Source organism: Scyliorhinus torazame, chromosome 9 (genome assembly GCF_047496885.1).
Source record: "Scyliorhinus torazame isolate Kashiwa2021f chromosome 9, sScyTor2.1, whole genome shotgun sequence".
NCBI lineage: Eukaryota > Metazoa > Chordata > Chondrichthyes > Carcharhiniformes > Scyliorhinidae > Scyliorhinus > Scyliorhinus torazame.
Genome location: NC_092715.1, coordinates 100,220,201 through 100,236,506, shown reverse-complemented (window position 1 = coordinate 100,236,506; position 16,306 = coordinate 100,220,201). Strand labels below are relative to the sequence as shown.

General features: G+C 39.7%; 1 protein-coding gene and 1 pseudogene across 2 annotated transcripts in view; both read left to right on the top strand.

The window, feature by feature from the left end:
- Positions 1 to 11,374, top strand: part of ell2 (elongation factor for RNA polymerase II 2) — a 227,121-nt gene extending 215,747 nt beyond the window's left edge. Inside the window, exons 11-12 of one of the 2 annotated variants that reach the window (XM_072516322.1) lie at positions 1,466 to 1,510; positions 7,105 to 11,374. In XM_072516322.1, coding sequence (XP_072372423.1) covers positions 1,466 to 1,510; positions 7,105 to 7,221 — 162 coding nt within the window. In that variant the 3' untranslated portion in view covers positions 7,222 to 11,374. The other variant, XM_072516323.1, reaches the window with a different exon arrangement.
- A 1,782-nt stretch (positions 11,375 to 13,156) lies between these two features.
- On the top strand, positions 13,157 to 14,156 carry LOC140430118 (nucleosome assembly protein 1-like 1-A; annotated as a pseudogene).
- Positions 14,157 to 16,306: the final 2,150 nt, after the last annotated feature.

Sequence of the window (16,306 nt, the reverse complement as noted above, 5' to 3'; positions counted from 1 at the left end):
CTGGCATGTTATTTGTGTCTTCCACTGTGAAGACCGACCCAAAAAACCTGTTCAGTTCCTCAGCCATTTCCTCATCTCCCATTATTAAATCTCCCTTCTCATCCTCTAAAGGACCAATATTTACCTTAGCCACTCTTTTTTGTTTTATGTATTTGTAGAAACTTTTACTATCTGTTTTTATATTCTGAGAAAGTTTACTCTCATAATCTATCTTACTCTTCTTTATAGCTTTTTTAGTAGCTTTCTGTTGCCCCCTAAAGATTTCCCAGTCCTCTAGTCTCCCACTGATCTTTGCTACTATGTATGTTTTTTCCTTCAATTTGATACTCTCCCTTATTTCCTTAGATATCCACGGTCGATTTCCCCCCTTTTTACCGTCCTTCCTTTTTGTTGGTATAAACCTTTGCTGAGCACTGTGAAAAATCACTTGGAAGGTTCTCCACTGGTCCTCAACTGTTTCACCATAAAGTCTTTGCTCCCAGTCTACCTTAGCTAGTTCTTCTCTCATCCCATTGTAATCTCCTTTGTTTAAGCACAAAACACTAGTGCTTGATTTTACCTTCTCACCCTCCATCTGTATTTTCAATTTCACCATATTGTGATCGCTCCTTCCGAGCACAATTTAATAACCGAACTGAGGAGCCAAACAAGTGACTGCTAAATATTTTTATATTTATACAAGTTCATGAAGAGCCTGATGCATGACACACAAAGCTTTGAATTGTTCATTTCTGGGCAAGTTCATTTGGAATTGGCTGATCAGATTGAAAATACAAAAGAAAAACCCTCCATCTCAAAACATATTGAACATCCCAATCACAATAAAAATACAAAAGAAAAACCCTCCATCTCAAAACATATTGAACATCCCAATCACAATACTACTAGCTATACTATTAATTAACTTAAATGATTTGATTGTTACATTTTACATTGAATAAGTGCTGGAATCTGTCTATTTAATGCATGTTCCAGCACCTGCATGATGACAGTTCTACTACTTCAGCAAAGAAAGTTTAATATAAATTTTAATCTTTTAGCCTCATAGGCTCTACTAAATAGATCCCCCTCTGCTAGATTTTTGTCAGTCCAATTAAGTAAATCTAAAAAACAATCCCTGCTGTAACAGTACTCCCATCTGAATTCCAAGATTATATATTCTCTTTTAATGTTCTATGGCTACACAATTCACCTGTTTTCTTTTCAATTCTGAGTCCCACTATAATTACTTTGTGTTACAGGTTAGATACTTAAAGCTTTCCATAGTTAAATGTTATTTTTTCTAATAATTTATGTGCATTGATTTGCAAGGCAGTGTGCTTTATATAAAAAAACAAGTCTATCCATTGTTAACTTTACACCTCCTATTTTAAACAATGAGACATTAACACTTGGGAAAAATACTGTGTAATGTCTTTAACCCTGACATCATTTTGGCTTGTAATAGATCTCCACTTGTTTGCAGATTATCGATGAGGAAGTTTTGCAGGAGTACTGGAAAATTACAAAGGTTAGTGATGAGTTTCAGAATGGTGCAGTCTCTTCACATGGAATCACCTTTATTGCCTCTCCCAGTTTTATTTGTGTCTTTATTAGCGTCGTTATTAGTGTCACAAGTAGGCTTACATTAACACTGAAATTAAGTTACTGTGAAAACCCCCTAGTCACCACACTCCAGCGCCTGTTCGGGTACACTGAGGGAGAATTCACGTCTTCCGGGAACGCCCTTCTTTCGGGAATTGCGGGCAGTAACCAGAGCGCCCGGAGGAAACACGCGCAGACACTGGGAGAACGTGCAGACTCGGCACAGACAGTGACGCAACCAGGAATCGAACCCGGGTCCCTGATGCTGTGAAGCAACAGTGCTAACCACTGTGCTACCATGTATGCAATCCTTTGATCCCACTCCCATTGGTTTGTATCGAGAGCCTGCACTCCCAAACTGGCTGGATCCTTTGCAGGGTTAGGCATGGAAACATAGAAAATAAGAGCATGGGGAGGCCATTCGGCCCTTTGAACTGGCTCCTCCATTCATTACGGTCATGACTGATATCCAACTCAATAGCCTAATCCCGCTTTCCCCCATATCCTTTTATCCCCTTCGCCCCACGTGCTATATCTAACTGCTTCTTGAAAACATATAATGTTTAGGCCTCAACTAATTCTGTGGTAATCAATTCCGCAGGCTCACCATTCTCCGGGTGAAGACATTTCTCTTAATCCATGTCCAAAATGGTCTACCCTGTATCCTCAGACAGTGCCCCCTGTTTATATCGGGAACATTCTTCTTGCATCTACCCTGTCTAGTCCTTTTAGAATTTTATAAGTTTCTTTGAGATCCCCCCTCATTCTTCTGAACTCCAGCGAATACAATCCACAATGTCTCCTCGTACGTCTGAGCCGCCATCCCAGGAATCAGTCTGGTAAACCTTCACTGCACTCCCTCGAGTGCAAGAACATTTTTCCACAGATAAGGAGACCAAAGTGCGCAAAATATTCTAGGTGTGGCCTCACCAAGACTCTGTATAATTGCAGCAAGACATATCTGCTCCTGTACTCTAATCCTCACTCAAATGAAGGCCAGTATACCATTTGCCTTCTTTACCGTCTGCTATACCTGCATGCTTACCTTCAGTGGCTGGTGTACGTGGACACCCAGGTCTCGTTGCACATTCCCCTCTCTTAATTTCTGACCATTCAAATAATAGTCTGCCTTCTCGTTTTTGATACCAAAGTGGATAACCTCACATTCATCCAGATTATACTGCGTCTGCCATTAATTTGCAACACTCAACTTGTCCAAATCACACTGACGGATCTCTGCATCTTCCTCACAGCTCACGCACCCACCCAACTTGGTATCATCTGCAAATTTGGCGATATTACATTTTGTTTCTCGGCTAAATCATTAATATATATTGTGAATAGCTGGGGTCCTGGCACTGATCCCTGCGGTATCCCACTAGTCACTGCCTGCCAATTTGAAAAAGACCCATTAATTCCTACTCTTTGTTTCCTGTCTGCCAACAGGTTTTCGATCCATTTCAATCCACTATCCCTAATCCCATGCACTTTAATTTTACACGCTAATCTCTTATGTGGGACTTTGTCAAAAGCCTTCTGAAAGTCCAAATAAACTACATCCCATGGCTCCCCTCATCAACTCTGCTAGTTACATCCTTGAAGAACTCCAGTAGATTTGTCAAGCGTGATTTCCCCTTCATAAATCCATGCTGACTCTGTGCATTCCTGCCACTTTTCTCGTCCTTCATAACTTTCATAGAATGGGACCAGCTTCTAGCTTTTCAAAGAATCGTGGTTCATGGCACCTCGAATGTCATGATACATAATAGTTCAAAAGGTCCTACTTTTGCAACCCCCCCTCCCCATGTCAACGCATGCCTCTCAACAACCCCTATAATATATGCCTTCCCTATAGTCTCCGCTAATACATCCAAGTCAAAGTATGCCTCCCCAAACAGTGCCTCATGCAGCCCATGTTAGTGCCAATCATCTAGACTCTTTAAAGTATCAATAACCGAAACCACAAGAACTTGAAATCTGTCTATGTTGTGAATTTCACAATGTCTATTTACAAGAAATAGAACAACAACAAAGAACAAAGAAATGTACAGCACAGGAACAGGCCCTTCGGCCCTCCAAGCCCGTGCCGACCATACTGCCCGACTAAACTACAATCTTCTACACTTCCTGGGTCCGTATCCTTCTATTCCCATCCTATTCATATATTTGTCAAGATGCCCCTTAAATGTCCCTATCGTCCCTGCCTCCACTACCTCCTCCGGTAGTGAGTTCCAGGCACCCACTACCCTCTGCGTAAAAAACTTGCCTCGTACATCTACTCTAAACTTTGCCCCTCTCACCTTAAACCTATGCCCCCTAGTAATTGACCCCTCTACCCTGGGGAAAAGCCTCTGACTATCCACTCTGTCTATGCCCCTCATAATTTTGTATACCTCTATCAGGTCGCCCCTCAACCTCCTTCGTTCCAGTGAGAACAAACCGAGTTTATTCAATCGCTCCTCATAGCTTATGCCCTCCATACCAGGCAACATTCTGGTAAATCTCTTCTGCACCCTCTCTAAAGCCTCCACATCCTTCTGGTAGTGTGGCGACCAGAATTGAACACTATACTCCAAGTGTGGCCTAACTAAGGTTCTATACAGCTGCAACATGACTTGCCAATTCTTATACTCAATGCCCCGGCCAATGAAGGCAAGCATGCCGTATGCCTTCTTGACTACCTTCTCCACCTGTGTAGCCCCTTTCAGTGATCTGTGGACCTGTACTCCTAGATCTCTTTGACTTTCAATACTCTTGAGGGTTCTACCATTCACTGTATATTCCCTACCTGCATTAGCCCTTCCAAAATGCATTACCTCACATTTGTCCAGGTTAAACTCCATCTGCCATCTCTCCGCCCAAGTCTCCAGACAATCTAAATCCTGCTGTATCCTCAGACAGTCCTCATCGCTATCCGCAATTCCACCAACCTTTGTGTCGTCTGCAAACTTACTAATCAGACCAGTTACATTTTCCTCCAAATCATTTATATATACTACAAAGAGCAAAGGTCCCAGCACTGATCCCTGTGGAACACCACTGGTCACAGCCCTCCAATTAGAAAAGCATCCCTCCATTGCTACCCTCTGCCTTCTATGGCCTAGCCAGTTCTGTATCCACCTTGCCAGTTCACCCCTGATCCCGTGTGACTTCACCTTTTGTACTAGTCTACCATGAGGGACCTTGTCAAAGGCCTTACTGAAGTCCATATAGACAACATCTACTGCCCTACCTGCATCAATCATCTTAGTGACCTCCTCGAAAAACTCTATCAAGTTAGTGAGACACGACCTCCCCTTCACAAAACCGTGCTGCCTCTCACTAATACGTCCATTTGCTTCCAAATGGGAGTAGATCCTGTCTCGAAGAATTCTCTCCAGTAATTTCCCTACCACTGAAGTAAGGCTCACCGGCCTGTAGTTCCCGGGATTATCCCTGCCACCCTTCTTAAACAGAGGAACAACATTGGCTATTCTCCAGTCCTCCGGGACATCCCCTGAAGACAGCGAGGATCCAAAGATTTCTGTCAAGGCCTCAGCAATTTCCTCTCCAGCCTCCTTCAGTATTCTGGGGTAGATCCCATCCGGCCCTGGGGACTTATCTACCTTAATATTTTTTAAGACACCCAACACCTCGTCTTTTTGGATCACAATGTGACCCAGGCTATCTACACCCCCTTCTCCAGACTCAACATCTACCAATTCCTTCTCTTTGGTGAATACTGATGCAAAGTATTCATTTAGTACCTCGCCCATTTCCTCTGGCTCCACACATAGATTCCCTTGCCTATCCTTCAGTGGGCCAACCCTTTCCCTGGCTACCCTCTTGAAGAGGCTTCAAGTGCTTGCAGTTTCTGCTATTGATACTATACAGAGTCTGGATGTTTGATACTTTAATTCACCTGCAATTAAAACGGTCTTAAAAGGTAGCAATCAATTACTTTTTGTAATTTTTTTTTCTTTACAACCAGTACTGTCATTATCATGTTCATCGGTTGCCTTACCTTGGTATGAGGGATCATCGGGACCTGGTGAGGCTATGGAGAGTGTGGGGTGGTATGGAAAGGTTGAGGAGGTGTTCGGGGTGAAGGTTAGAGGGCCGTTCTGTTTTTGGTGTAACTGGAGTGAAGCTTACTACACTGAGGTGGGCCTTTTAAACGACACCTGTGGCTAGCTCCAAACCTTTTCCTGGATTGGCTGGCCCGACTGCAGCCTGCATGTGCCCCCAGTCCCTCCCCTACAATGAAAATCCCATCCTTGTGGACACTTTCTCCCAAGGCAAGTGCTCAAGCCTGGAATTTTCCCAACTCCTTGCCAGCTGCCTCAAGAATGAAAATCTAGTTCTTTACATCTCTCTCCACAATGACCTTGTAGTTCAAGACAACACCTTGCTCATTAATAACAGCAACAATTATTTAAGAGAAAAAGAGTCAACACTTTTCATGTGTTGAGAGTAAAATGAATGGAAAATAACAATGTCATTTTAAAAATAAAAAATGTATTAATTAAACCGATTTGGGAAGAATGTAGAAAATGCAGTTGCGTGATGTGCATTTAATTTGTGCGTAAATCCCCAGGAATATCAACATAACTTTCCAATGTGAATTGTAGAAATGTTTGAGAATGTATTACCTAAGGCAGTGATGAGTAATTTTGGTGAGTGGGCTCCATGAGTGGCAATTTTTCGTCTCAGTCGGCCCCGTCTCAAGATTGAGATCGGGCTCATGGTGTCTGGTTCGATCACGGCCCTTGGTCACGGACCGTGTGGTGTTTGCATGTTCTCCCCATGTCTGCATGGGCCTGACCCCCACAACTCAAAGATGTGCTGGGTAGGTGGATTGGCCACTTTAAATTGCCCTTTAATTCGAAAAATGTTTTTAAAATTTGAGATCGGGCATGTTCACTAGCCATGACCCATGATTAAGACTGAATACATTCAATACAGACTGAATATTTTATAAGTTATAGAAAATGTTTAATCATTCGTACATTAATAGAACTATCAACTCCAAATAGTAAAAACAAATAAATATACTTTGGTTGGACTAGAGGGAGCTCACCGCTCCAACAGTTAATTTTGTGTTCAATCAGCACAACAGCATATCACTTCAGTCACACGAGTAGGAAAAAAAACTACATGAACGGAAACCAGTGGAATGTGGCAAGTCTGCACGTGGGCAACAGTTAACAAGATGTCTTGTGGGCCACACTCAGAACCCAAATGGGCTGCAGGCTGCCCAACCCTGGTCTAAGGAGTCAAAAAGTAATCTTGTTTACATATTTTTACTGTTGGTAAGACTACTCTTGTCATAAAAGGAGGGAATTGGTTTGTACCATTCCTGAATTTTTAAAACTGCATTAAAATGTATTGAACCTTCAATGTTGTTATAAATTCTAATTGTTACAGCATGACCAAATGAAATGAGATATGTTTTTTTCATGCCACTGTTATGAATTTAAGTAAGGTTATGAATTCAAGTACGATATGCAAAATTCACATTATTTTCCTTTGTGTCTACAGAATAGTCCTAATTACCATGAAGAGAAACATAGATGTGAATACCTGCATAACAAACTGGCTCACATTAAGAGACTAATAGCAGATTATGACAAGCAACAACTACAATCATGGCATTAGAACTCTGAACAGTTTGAAATATTCTTCTATGATCAGAAGGAAATGTGTAATAACATTAAAAGCTAATATATTTTGAATTTTGGAACATTTATTCAAGGAAAGGTGTCAAGAGATTTCTGAAAGTTTTCCGAAGTTTCATGATTTGATCATTTGAGTTCTGTTACTTCCCTGAACACCTGGTGTACCCCCACCCACACCCATTTCTTTTAAATGGATGCTCTTTGCTTTAGAACCTCCATCTTCCTTTTTACTCTTATACCAGTATGTTGTTTATCCAAGCTGATCATAGTAGACTCAGTACTTGGGCTCTTCTTTTTATTTCTACATTAACAATTGATAGCACTAACAACAAACTATATGACAGTTGAATAAACAAAGGTATGTGGTACTTGCTAAATTCTGCTAATTTAAACACTTTGCCTTAAGTGGTTGAATGTTCCTAAGGCAATTTGCACAAATAGTTTTCAACAAAGTATTCCTAGAAATGTTAAAAGATGTGGAAAATCAAGCACTACAAACTGCCTATAATTCTTTATACAGCGCTGCAATTTCAAACCATATGCTAAAAATGCAAACAAAGTCAGCTTCTGTGCCCCTTGCCTTAAGGTGTTCCCTTATGTACACTTAGTATAGTGATCTTAGTTACACATCACTTCCTTCTAAACTGTATAATTGGGAAGCTAACAGTAACCTACCCAATATGTGCATGTGTGAGTGTGAGTGTCTGTGTAAATTTAGTATACATCTTGAGGGGGAAGAGAGTAAGCTGCTTTCTGTAGCCAAATGCTCAGGACAAAACAGCTGATGAGTGTTAGTGTAGGTATTTTCCTATAAATGTACTACTTCCTCCATGGAAATGAGCCTTTCCATTTCAAGTGATTATCAGTTTTATTAATATGGAAGCGTTGCTACTGTGCAAAATTTGAAAGAAATCTTATAGTTTTGGGGAGATTAAGAAACTGCCCTTCATGTGGGAGACTTATTTGTATACTACTTTAAAGTATTTTTGAAAACAAATTATATACAAAGAAGCAGTCACCTGCATGTACTAGTTTATTTAAAATTTGTTCTCCTGCGTGCCAGGAATATAACTGAAAACAGATGTATTTAATTATACTGTGACCATCAAACAGCACAAAGAAACCAGTTGAATTTATAATGTGTCTCTGTACTTAAACCAGTGCATTACATTTCAGTTGGTATAATGCCTAATGATATGGTAGTTAATTTATCATGTGGGAACATTAAGTTATTTGGTTGGAAGATGCAAGGTTTTGGATAAATATTAAGACTAATAATCTGTGTAATTTTTTTTTGTCTTTTCAAAATGCTGCCAAGTGAAAAGGGAAGCATAATGTTTACAAATGAGTGTTGGAAAGTTTGCCAAATTGTTTGGTTGAATCTTCAATAAATTCCTGTGTCTCCAGCTTCACTCCAAATGCTGGTATAACCATGCTATAAACCATGAAACTTGCTCTTGCTATCTCAGACTAATTTTAATCATTGTAGTTTAAGTATTAAAAAGAGTGAGTCCAAATGTTTAGATTTTCATGGCATATTTGCGGTACTAATCACTGGAATGGGATCGACCAAGGACTACAAACTTGATTCACACTTCACAATTATTTTATATTGGTGCTTTACCAGTTATTTCCATCTTCATTAAAAAAAAAAAAAAAAAAATTATTATTAATTAAGCCAAGATTGTTTCCATCAAATACCCAAAGTTATTACATTAATGATATTTGCATTGATAATTTGTGGATGTTTCACTCTTTATTTTAAAGAATTCTTTTTTTTTTAAACTTCCTAACTAAGGATCTGTTCAGACTGGTAAATTCTGTGCATTAATAATGTTGGATAGCATTTGACATCGATGTAATTTACATTAATTAGATTCCATTTAAGACATTTTACTTTGTATACCTCGACTAGTCTTAAAATTCAGTGATACTCATTTGTATTAGATATGAACATCCTTGGATGCAACAAAACATTCACCTATGGCAACACTAACTTTTAAAGCTTTCTGGAATAATGCCATGAAGCCATCTGATCTAGAATTGACATTGTGAAAATATAAATCTGCTTAATTGTATTTGATCGCTGCAGTAAGATTTTGGGGGTTTCCCATTTTGCAGTCACTGGATATACATCCACTTCGAAACTATTCCACTGCACAGTTAGCATGTACCTGGAGATTAATTTTGATATGCATTATTCATTAAAGACTCCTTTAACTTTTGTAATGGTACTCGGGTGCAAACTCTGGGGGGTAGGAATAGATCTTTCTAGTTTTGTCTCCTTGCTCAAATAATAATTTTAATTGACATGCATTCGCTAGTAGTTATAATGTAGTCACTAGGAATAAGTGCCGAATCGCAAATGGATAAATTTAATTTTTGGAAGTGCCTATCACAAGTGCAACTTTTGTTGTTGCTTTATTTTTTAGTAACCTCGTGGAACCATTGTGGCCTCACAGAAGGGATTGTATATGCCATATCTGTGGTAGTTTGCTTGAGAAGAGAATGTGTATTGTTGGAGGTTTGTGCTGTAACCCAGATAATTTTCATGCATGAAAATGAATACATGAAAATGATTTATTTCACTGGTTCCATCAATGATAAAGAATGTCCATAAAGTCAAAACTTTTATCTATGTTCCTTAGTGTAATTAAAATATTTTTCAGGCTAAGGAGCATGACCTGGCACACTAAATATGCATCCGAGTATATGGTGGCTTAGGAAAAGCCATTTTTGTCTTAAGCACAGTTTTAAAATTTTGACTTTGTATTCAGAGAACCTAAATTTAGAACCAAATTAATATTCGAACCTGAAGTCAGAAAGTACTTGAACACTTATTCCTTAGTAACTACACTAAAATGCCTCTCCGTAATTAGAATTTTAGGACTCAATTTCAGAGCAGTTATGGCATTTTTAAAAAATAATTAATTTGCAAGCAGTTTGCACCAAAGCTGCCTACATTAATATGCTGTGCAGTACCTTCTGTACTTCTACAAGAACATAGTAAAAAATCTTCCTTAATTATTCAGTTTTGTAAGCTTAGTGATCAGTGCTTTAAAAACAAGCAGTCCAGTGGCATGAAAATTTGTTATGCTTTTTTATACTATCTGATTCATGTAATTATTGGAAAGTTATCAGTTGTATTGTAAAGATGGATGTACTCGTGGCTTTGTTGAAGCAAACATATACTGTTGCAAGTATCTGGTTTAGAGCCAAGGTGTTGCATTAATTGAAGATGTTGTAATTAGATTTCCAGCTTCATAATTTATATATAAAAATTAGTTGTGATCGCTACATTTTTATATATGAAAAATGCAATCAAAAATTTCCATTTTACTGGCAAATGAAAATTATTGTTCCAAATATGCCCAATTCTGAGAAACTAATAACAATGTGATCAGTTTAATCTAAGTGCAACTGTTTTCAACAATCGTTGCATATTGCAAATTATTCAGGAGAAAGCTTTGCATTTAACAAGTTTCTCTGCTATTTCAAAATATTGATAGCTATTCAAGAAACAGAGTAACAAACACTAGCCTTAGCGTAAATATATCACAGTATTAAATTCTAAGCTGATAATTCATTTGCTAGCAGCTTCAGATATTTTTATTGGATTACTAGTAAAGTGAAACTCAATTCCTCATAAAACAGTTGGGGAAAATATTTTTCTTTGCATTCTTGTATTGTTGCCCTTTTAATATCTACCTTTCTTATAATCTTGGTATTAAGGTGTGCCAAATTGATGAGATTTTTGCCTCAATACTTTGAAGTCTTTGGATTGCTAGTTTAATTGTTTCTCTTCCTCACGTGTCCTTGATCGATGCAGTTAAAACCAATAGTTTGAATTGTTTTGGAAAGATTTGGAATAGTATTCACTACAGAAGACAAAGAATGGAAGGAATTAAAACATGACTGGAATATGTTATTCTCAGAAGCCTCTTAGCTGTTGTGAATGTCTTGATTTCTGAGTTACACAGTAAATCTTTACCATCTAGTTTGGACCATTGAAACTGGAAATGCCGCAGGAGTATTTTCGCTAACGAAAATACAAAATATTTGAGCCACAATGCCTCCATTCCACATGTAATGTAAGCTGTTTATTTAAATTACATTAAAATATTGACTTTGCATATGTGAGAAGTTTTGTGTTTTATTAAGGCTTGTAAATTTTGTGCAACTAATATTTTATGTGCACTTTCTTGAAACATGAGATACATAAAGATATCTGTAAACTCATCCTTTACCATATCAATTTAATTTGCCCAATTGTTCTGTGGATTCAAATTTCCTACAATTAGTGCAGTTCTTCAAAGCCCCTATTATTTCTTGATTTATACCCTCCTTACAATTTAGCTGTGGGGGATGGGGGACTATAAATTACTCCCACCGGTGACTTCTATAGCTTGCTATTTCTTATCTCCAGCCAAAATTCTTCTTCATCTTGATCTTCCAAGCCAAGATGATTTCTCATTATGGTACTGATATCACCCTTTATTAACAGAGCTACCCCACTTTCCTTTCCATCCTTTCAAATTTCCTTAAATATTCAGTTTCCAGCCTTGGTCACTTTGCAAGCACCTCTCTGAAATTGGTATAAATTCAAACTTGAGAACTTCTGGTTGTGGTGATATGCATAGTTATGTATATAGTTAGATATACGACCTCCGACTAGCAGGTGGGGGGAACAAGAGATTCACCATGTGACTCCAGAGACCGGGCACTTGGTAGTATGTTGTACTAGAGGGCAGCCATATTAGAAGTAGCTCCAGGAGAATTCACTTATCAGTACCGTTTGTATCATAGTTTCTTTAGTTATCTTTCCACGTTTTCATTTTGTCAATAAACTACCTTACTAGCAAAGAACTAGATGTTCTATGTGCATCTTTACCACGGCCACAACACAGAACATAACATGTACCGAGTATTGAACAATTGAAAATAATTACAGAGAAGATGGGATGAAACAGACTGAAGAAAGAAAAAAGAAAATTCTTCCACCTACCTGGTAAATTATGGGCAACTGAAACTCAACTGAAATTAGAGATGGAAGGTCTGAAGGCACCCCACCAGCTCCAAGTCACCAGTAATGTAGGCGAGAATTGGCTTGAATTTAAGCAGCATTTCAAGCTCTATGTTACGGCCCTTGGACTGCAAGCACAGCCTGACGAGAAGCGTCATAAGCATGGCCGCTCACGGTAGCAGTTCCTCAAGCGAACAAAATTTATAATACCTTTTGCGTTCAATCGCAAAGCAGAAAGCAACAGCTTCGACAAAGTAATACAATACTTTAATCAAAATTGCTCCCCCCCCCCCCCCCCCAAAAAAAAAAGAGAAACATTTGACCATTGCATCTTTTGCATGCGTGGTCAGAAGACTGACAAATTCTTCTATAGTTTTCTAACCGACCTTCGGTTGAAGGCGCCGTTGTGTAATTTTAGTACTTTAAAATCAGCAATGACCCGCGATCAGATAGTGTTCGGGATATCAAATGACCAGGTACGCGAGAGGCTATTAAGGGAAGATGAGCTTCAACTAGAAAACGCAATCTAGATTTATCATGCGTGCGAGTGAGCTGCACAGATTAGCGTGCCCAATCTGAAATATTTGGGCGCCAATGTGGAAGAAGACACCAGCGCCATAAGCATTGTGACGCAGTTGAATAAGAAACGTCCCAGTGCAGGTGACCATTTTAAGCGACCGACCAGGTCAGCCATTTTATGCCAGCGATGCAGCATTCAACATTTGTCATGACAATGTCCAGCATTTGGGAAGGTGTGGTCCAAGTGTGGCAGAACAAATCACTTTGCAAGGCAATGTTTTTCATGTCCAACAATGGACCAAACAAGATCAGTCATGGTGATTCATGAGATGTGCATTGAAGGTCTGTTTTTCGTTGATTTCGACAGGACACGATGATTCTGAATATGCAAAGTGAAGAAGTCTTACTTCCAAGTTGCAGCAATAGTGATGGTGATACCATGGAAGACAGATGGACAATTCCATTGATACTGAATGGCACATTGATCAAATGTAAGCTCAACAGGGGAGTGAGGGCCAACCTTGTCAGTTTGTCAGATTTGAACAGGCTGCGTGTTAAACCGAAAGTCCTCAATTAAGCAAGACTACTGAAAGGCTGTAATGGGAATGAAATTGCGACGTTGAGAGCATGTGAACTTGAAGCATCGATACACAACAGAAGCCATCCACCATTTTCCATTGTGGACACAGAACGCGAGTCTGCAAGTCTATCAGGAGCTTAAGCGTGTGAGGTACTTGAGCCCATTGAGCTGCTGTATATTCCAGACAGCACTGTGACAGAGGATGAATGCAAATGGCAATGAGATGAAGAAAAGGAAGAGGCAAAAAGAATTCCAGAATTCTGGTTGACAGTCTTCAAAAATGTGGATTTTCTCAGTGACTTATTACAGGAACATGATGAGCCATTCTTAAAGCATTTACAAGACTTAAAGGTAAAATTTTCAGATCCTGGACAGCCAATGAGTTTTACTTTGGAGTTTAAGTTTGAGCCAAATGAGTATTTCACAAATGAAGCAGTGACCAAAACATACAAGATGGAGTCACAGCCTGATGAGTCAGATTTGTTGTTCTTTAATGGACCAGAAATTATAGGAAGCACAGAATGCCAGATCGACTGGAAGAAAGGAAAAACATCCCAACAAAGACCATTAATCGAAGCGTAAGGGTCGGTGCACTGGTAGGACAGTTACGAAAACTGACACTTCCTTCAATTTCTTTAATCCTACGGTTCCAGGGGATGGGGAACTGGATGAAGGTTCTGCGGCAAGACTCCCTGCTGACTTTGAAATTGGTCACTTCTTGCAGGGACACATAATTCCACGAGCAGTATTATACTTCACAGGAGAGGCTATTGCATACGATGGTGATGATTGATTACGATCATGATGATTGCGATGAGGAAATGAAGAAATGGGTCATGAGCCAGAAGAGGAAGACGATGAAAGTTTATTTGACATTAGTGAAGAGGTGATAACAAGAAGCTTCCAACCTACGCTGTTTTTGATGGAATGGCCTTGAGTTCTTGGGAATCCACTACAGGAACCGTTCCGTGGGTATTGGATAATTCATTGTACTTCTCTGGAGCCAATTTCTCCAAAATGGGGATTATCTCTTCATTTACCAGTTGGCTGCAGTCAATTTGCTCTCAGCTAATGAATGAAATGAAATGAATGAAATTTGTCTGCTGTTGCAATCTCACTTTCAACCTGCACACTTCATCTTAGAGCGTTCACACTCATCATTCTCCTGCGTAGGTTGGAAGCTTCCTGTTATCACCTCTTCACTAATGTCAAAAAAACTTTCATCGTCTTCCTCTTCTGCCTCATCAGCCGTTTCATCACTTTCCTCATCGCAATCATCCGTTTCTTCACTTTCCTCATCGCAAACATCATGATCGGAATCAATCATCACCATCGTAAGCCATCAGCAGCTATTGCAGCAGAAGATCCAGAACCAGCTATTGCAGCGAGGGATCCAGAAACAGCGAATCCCTTGGCCGTGACCAGTAGCAAGAATAATGCTTTAGGTGTGCAGGCAGATGTGTGTGTGGACCGCACCAACTTCACTGATGATGCCATTAAAGCTAAGAAGAAAAGGAGAAGGAAAGAGCTGATAATATTTTTTTAAAAGGTTGAGAAGAGTAGGACACAGTCTGTCGGCCTTGTAGCAGCTGCGACAGTGAAGGCATGAGCATCGGCAATAAGGCCAATATACAAGAACACACACTGAGTAGGAAGCATCATTTCAAAAGGCTGAAAGACTTGGTGACTCAGAAACCAGACAGAAAACCGATCTTTCGAAAAATGAATCTAGATCAAGTATTCGGTCAGTGCTCAGGAGATGTCTTTAATGAGAAAGACTGAACATATAATGAACTGTGTAAAGGGACAGGTTCGAAATTGTTATACATATCATGTTTTGTAAAGCAGTTAGATTTGAATATGTTACTTGTTTGAAAATGAAATGCATATCATGTTTTGTATAGCACAAGTTATATTTTTATATGTAACATGTTGAAATTGTTATGCATATGTTTGATAGGGCACAGTTATATTTGTTAAACATACAAATGGAAGAGGGGATGAGGTGGTATGCATATGGATAGTAATGTATATAGTTAGATATACGACCTCTGACCAGCAGGTGGGGACAGATATCCACCATGTGACTCCAGAGATCAGGTAGTTGGTAGTAAGTCGTACTGGAGGACAGTCACATTAGAAGTAGCTCCAGGAAAATTCACTTATCGTTACCGTTTGTGTCATAGTTTCTTTACTTATCTTTCCACGTGTTCATTTTGTCAATACACTGTCTTACTAGTAAAGGACGAGGTGTTCTGTGTGCATCTTTGCTATGGCCACAATACAGAATATAACACTGGTGACGTAAGAGTACGAAAGGTGCTCCCAGAAGGGTCTTTGCTTTTGATCCCTTTTACCCATTTTTTCAGGTGATGTTGGGTGCCCAAACCCAGTTAGTTGATTTGGAGAACTTTCTTCCGATGGCGACATGTCGAAAATGTCGAAGGAGCCCAACGCGAAGAAAGCTCTGGAGGGTAGCCCATTGAAAGAACATGAAGAAGGGAAGATGGCTGCCATGCCCATTACATTAGACACGCTGACTGGTGATGGCGCATCACAGTGGGGATGGCTGACTCGAGGAGGGGGGGTGGTGAGAGACCCCCGACAAGGTTAGTCACCTGGAATGTGAGGGGCCTGTGAAGAGGCAAAAGTTTTTTCCCATTTAAAGGATTTGGGGGCCGATGTGGGATTCCTACAAGAAACTCACGTGGGTGCGGGACCAGACCAGGCTACAGAAGGCCTGGATGAGCCAGGTTTTGCACTCTGGATTTGACAGTAATAATAATCATAATTTTCACAAGTAGGCCTACATTAACACTGCAATGAAGTTACTGTGAAAAGCCCCTAGTCGCCACACAAGGCCTGCTGGTGGTGATTCTGGTCAGCAAAAGGGTTCATTTTCAGGCGGGAATGTTTGGCCTATCAGTGGGGCCGTTATTACAT